The 6,000-nt window shown below is 42.1% G+C and overlaps 1 protein-coding gene across 1 annotated transcript in view; it reads right to left on the bottom strand.

Moving 5' to 3' along the window:
- Positions 1 to 383: 383 nt before the first annotated feature.
- The window catches only part of LRRC8C (leucine rich repeat containing 8 VRAC subunit C), a gene marked incomplete at its 3' end in the record, with an annotated part of 54,994 nt that continues 49,377 nt past the window's right edge, over positions 384 to 6,000 (bottom strand). The window contains exon 3 of the mRNA XM_080691917.1: positions 384 to 2,657. Coding sequence (XP_080548043.1) covers positions 384 to 2,657 — 2,274 coding nt within the window. The remainder of the gene's footprint in view (positions 2,658 to 6,000) is intronic.

Raw genomic sequence — 6,000 nt, 5'->3', positions numbered from 1 at the left:
CTTGGCAAGGTATCTTCATCCATTTAAAATAAGCCTAAGTACACACGCAGTTAACAATTCCCTCTTTTTTTTGGTGAGAATGAACTGGGGGTAAAAACAAAACAAAACAAAAAACCTGAAACAAAACAGATGGAACCATTTATGTCTGTCAGTAGAAATCAATAATAGATACATGAGGTTCCAAGACAAATAAAACTTTAAATATTAATATTGAAAAATACAATTAAATTTTATTAAAAAATACATACTCCTTACTTGATCTTTGTGTACATCTTGTTTTGTGTGAAAAAGAAAAAGAAAATAGGAAAGGCATTAAGACTACCTAATTATTTATACTGTATTTGGTAGAAGCGTGTTTCAGTCAAACTTGGACGAAAAATAAGTTATTCAGCTTTCATTTGCTCCCGGATATCAGAAGGCAGAGTTTCAAACAGAGCATCTTCCACAACTAAACCAGCTCTCTTCAGAGCCCGGCAGTCACCGAGTTCCGGAGGGAGGATTTCAAAGTGATTGCCTTTGACATCCAAGTAGGAAAGAAATAGTAGATTTCCAATTTTCGGTGAGAGTACTGATAGGCTGTTTTTCCCAATCTTGAGAGTTTTCAGTTTCTTGCAGAAGTAGAGTTCATCTGGAAGGCTTTCCACTTTGTTACAAGTGATGGAGAAATACTGTAAACTTTGCAGAACTCCGATTTCAGGGGGGATGAATCGAATGTCATTGTAGGATAAATCCAAGTATCGGATTTTGTTGCATAGGAAGAGGTGGGAAGGTAGCACCTCTATTTTATTGTGACTAAAGGACAGCCGCTCCAGGCTGGTGAGTTTCTTTATATGCTCTGGGATGTAGGTGATGCTGTTATGCCAGAGTTTTAGCACTGTCAGCTTCCTTAAGTGCTGGAAGCTGACGATTTCTTCTATAGATTTCAGATTGTTTTCCTTTAGGTCCAGTTCCTGGAGGCTGAGCAGGCTGAAGACGGCATGCGGGATGCGCTCCAGGTCGCAGTGCACCAGCTCCAGCTCCGTCAGGTTGGTCATCTTCTTCAGGTTGTTGAGCATCACCAGTTTGGTACCATCATTATGGATGCACATTTTCTGCAGGTGGCTGGAGACGTCTACCACCGCCTGAGGGATTTTGGAAACGTTGCTTTTGATAGAGAGGATTTTAAGGCTTTTGAGATCCCGCAGAGACTCAAGGGTGACATTTTTGGAAATGTCATGACTTAGAGAGCCCACCAGATAGAGCTCTTCCAGATTCCGGAGCCCATACATCCAGGGCGGCAGCTCCCTCATGTCGTCAAACTTGACGCTCAAGACCTTGAGGTTTTCCTTCAGGAAAGAGAGAGCCGCGCTGTGGATTTTGACAGAGCACTGGTGTAGCGAGAGCTCTTGGAGATTGTCTAGCTGTGCAATGGTGGCCGGTATCATGACGTTCTTAATGATTTCAAGTTTGAGAGACTGCAACTCTGTGATTTCAAAAACAGTGTCTGGGAGGCCGGAAAGCATGATGAGAGGCAATTCCAGGCGGTTGTGGGCATTGGTCTGCAGCTTCTGTCTCAGCTTATCAGGAGTCCACTCGTTGTTTAAGTTCAGCTGCTTTAATTTGTTTTCGCTGACTTCGGATAGGAACACTGCAAATCTCTTGGAATAGAGAGGGTCATACTGATCTATCATGTGAAGCATAAAAGCAAAGTCATTTTTCACATCCGGAATATCATCAATTCCAGTCTCCTGACGGACATACTCAAAAGAATATTCCCTCAGAGAGCGGTAGAACAGCCAGTATAAGGTATAAAGGCACGTCAGTCCGTAGATGCTTACAAAGCACAAGTAGCAAAAGGAGAGTTTTGAGAACAAATGTGCCATAGTGTGGTTGCACGAGAAATTTTTGTAGCCCGTCATGTCCTGAATGTCAACATTACAGTCCACTGTAAACTGCACTTTGGAGACCAGAGCGCTGTTATAAGCGATGATGATTAGGAATTTGATGACCTTTAGCACGGTCTGGCGAACATACATGGCATAGAGAATATCACCTTCCTCCACGTGCAGCCTGAACTTCTTTACCTTCTCAAACAGGGCCTTGGCCTGCTCACCTTCCTTTTTATCCAGAGCCCCTGCCGTTGATTTGTCAACCACAAACTTCTCGGGAATTGACTTGAGGGACTGTGAGTTGACCAGGCTGCCTTCGGGACCAGCCGGGACAGTGTTGGACCTGTTCATGTTGTTCTTTCTGTTGTCTTTCTCTTCCGAATCCTCCCCAGACACTTCAGATAAAGCTCGTGTGGTCCAGGGAGAGTCAAAACACTTCCCCAGGATGGAGATGAAATGTTCTATTTTCGAACTTGAGCCAGGGAATTTGAACCAAAAGTTACTGCAGAGCATGAAGACCAGGGTATGGATGAGCACGAGGTAAGGGAAATACTTGGCATACCAGTGGAGGGCTCGCTCGTAGCACATCTGGTTTATAAAACTGTACTGCTGAAGGTCCAAGTCTGTCTTCAGTCCTTTCATTTCCACTGTGGCAGGGTTTGTGGGAGACGGTTTTGGCGGAGGCAGTGGAGTGGTACTGGCAACCGCTTGAGACACATTGGAAACGGAAGAGTGGTTCTGAGTAGGCTGCACTCTTTTCGGAAGGCAGATTATCTTGTCTTGCATGACCTGAAACACAGAAATAATATTTCCAAATTACATTACTCAAAGAGCTCTCGTAATATCATTAGTGCCAAGAAAGCAGCAATAACATCCAATAAATGTCCGTTTCCTCCGCCTGGAGAGTATAATGCTTAATTCCAGCACCAAGACTTATTCTTAGTTCATATATTGGAAAAAATAAGATATCTGACTTGGCTGATCATGTCTAAGTTATGATATAAAACAGCAATGTGTCGGGACATAGAACAAGTCATAACAAAGTAAATATTTAGAGAATATTCATATGCATATTTTTGTGGTACTTGGAATGGAACCCAGGGCATTCTACTTCTGAGTTATACTCCCAGTCCTATTTTATTTTATTTTTTTAATTTTGAAAGAGCATCTTACTAAGTTGCAGAGGGCCTCACTAGATTCCTGAGGCTGGCTTGGAACCTGCAATCCTCCTGGCTTAGTCTCCCAAGTACTGGGATTATAATTGTGTACCACCACATGTGGCTCATATATATTTTTTTAATTTGCATTTTTTCTCCTCTCATTGGAGCCTGGGAGAATTGGTCATTGGTCTAGAAAGTATATCATCTTATCAGATTTAATCTTGAGTTAGATGGCTTTTAATATCATATTAGTTTCCATGTGAACAGTAAAAGAATTAGAAATATAGGAGAAATTTCTAACTTTATTTCCCTTTTCTTTCTACCCATATCCTGGATTATATGCACTGATTACAATAAGTGGCTTTAATATAATGGAAATTTTTACTATTTTTATAAAAACCAGTTCTTTAAAGAGTGATATAAAAGAATGCAAGTGTTCAACAGTACAATCACTGTCTACATTTGCTAGCTTTTCATACAACATTGAGAACTTCTAGCCCTTTACCAATGCTTTAATTTGTTGACAAGAATATTATGCTATAAGAATCAAACAATTTCATAAGACTGCAATATGGGAAAGAGAAAATGTACCCTTTTTAAAGACAGGTAGGATGAGTCAGTCTGGAGGAATTATGCGAGGAAGAAGCCCAGGTAAGCAGAACAATCAGCAAGCTGTTCAAAGCAAGAATAATAACCAAGAAGGAGCAGACAGCAAGAGCATGTGGAATGAACAACTCATGGGAAGTCTGTTTGTACCTTAAAATGTCAAGTGGCCGGAAATCGACAGTGTTTGGCAATTTTGTAAGAGCGATGCCGCCACATCAAAGCCCTTCACACCGACAACAGAAGAAACCGAACCCCTTGCAAAGTCACCCTATGGCACAGTGGGCGCCCACAAGCAGGGGACAAGGGGGCCAGCAGACACAGGCATGAAGTTGACGTGTAGTGAAGTGCTGGCACACAGGAGACCACCAGAATATATTTGCGGAGAAAATGAATGAGTCCAGAACTGCCTTAGTCCTTCCAGTTCAGGGCTGTATTGGTCTGGGTGTGGAAGACACCTCTCCTAGGGATGACGATGTGATCACAGTGACGACAATAGCCAACTGACGTGGTGCTTAATATGCAACTGTCCCTATTCTAATAACGTCATGGGTATGAATCCTTTTGTCACCATCATCTGATGAGGCACCAGTCCCATTTTAAAAATGAGGAGATGGAGGCACGGACTCAGGTTAAGCAGCTTGCTTAATGTCATTAGCCTGGTGCTATCTGGACCCAGGGTCTACATTCTTATTTTTAGTGAATTTCTAAAGGATTCCAAGTAGACTTTATTCTAAATAACTGATAAACTTATACAGAAAATTCATCTTTTAGGTACAAACTTAATGCCTCCCATATCCTATGCATAGGCCAAGATATGAGTTTAGAGGAAGAGAGGAGGTTTCTCTGCAGTTTATAAAGCTCTATGCTGGAGGCAAAACAAGTGGCAACTACTTGACTCAACAGTTCAAGTCAAGAGGCCAGGGAAGAATAACAAATGAGACTACGTTTAGAAGACACATGGCTGAAGAGATGTGAGAAGGAGCAGTGCTATTGAAACATTTTTATCACTTACCAATCTCAGAGACAATGTTGAGCACGCCCAACTACTATATGTATGCCTATTTATAATTAAACCCACATATCAGTCATATCAAATATTGGAAAAGCTTAACTTCTTCCCCATCAAGTTGAAATAAACATAAAGGTTTTCATTTTTATCTCACATTTCAATGGAGCATCTTTTATTCTTGGGGTCATGCACCCTAATTGGAAATATCTGGCACAGTAGACAAAGAAAAAGAAAGCCTAGTATAAACACAGAAGATCCTGAGAAGGAGCAGCAATGTAGTGTTGGAATCATGTTCCAGATGCCTTCCCACTCCTTTTTTTTTTTTTTTTCCAGCACTGAGGATGGAACCCAGGGACATTCTACCCCTGAACTTCACTTCCAACCCTATTTTTTACTATTTATTTGAAACAGAGCTCACTGAGTTGCAAAGGGCCTCACTAAGTAGCAGGGGCTGTTCACGAACTGCGATTCTCCTATCTCAGCCTCCCAAATGCTGGGATTACAAGCGTGCGCCACCATGCCCAGCTTTGCTTTCCCATTCTTGATCTCATTTAATACTCTGCCAGTCTGTGAAGTCGGCAGAGGGCGGGGCCAGAGACCAGCTGGGAAAAGGAATGTGCTTCCCTGAGCACATTCTCCAAGAGTGACACCCTGGAGCTAATATGTTAACCTGACACTGCTAATGATGTGATGAAAACAGTGTAAAAGCAAGACTAGTTAGAAGGTAAAAAGGCAGGCACCTTCTTAAGGTGCTAAGTCCCTGCCAACAACCAAGAGGCTCTATTACTTTTCCTACTGCAGGCTTGCTCTGAATGGTGGAAGATTAGGTCGTCTTTTTTGGCTGCTGTATAGGAGTTCCTGTTATCCATGGACCAAATTGTCCAGCAGAGGAGTAAGAGTGAGCTAGAATCTAGCCTGTGCAATGTCCACACAGTGGGAATGCCTTTTTATATTTTGCACAAAGGCATGCTGTTGGCTGGGGTCTACCATGCTGGGGAGGTAAGTCACATTCTCCCCATTCTACAGAAGACACTGACCAAGGTTCAGAGATGTTAGTGACTTGCACAGATTCACAAAACTAGAAGTGGTACAACAGAAATTTAAAGCTTCTGTTTCTAGACTCGCTGTCTCAAACAGCATCCTCCCTGCTATAATCCAAAATGACTGATTACACAATGAAGGGGAAGATTTATGTTCTCAGAGTTTTATTTTTATTTTTATTTTTTGAGATCTTGGAGTTTCATTCTAGGTAAAGGCTAGGTGTGTAGAGCTCAGGACAGCGGGAAGTAGAGAAAGGAAGAGAGTAAGGCTCTGCTCTCACATCATGGAGGCCAGAGGCAAAGCAAGCAAGGGGATT

Source organism: Muscardinus avellanarius (assembly GCF_963383645.1).
Source record: "Muscardinus avellanarius genome assembly, chromosome: 3".
NCBI lineage: Eukaryota > Metazoa > Chordata > Mammalia > Rodentia > Gliridae > Muscardinus > Muscardinus avellanarius.
The sequence above is the reverse complement of the archived record's forward strand: the minus strand, read 5'-3'. Positions and strand labels throughout refer to the sequence as shown.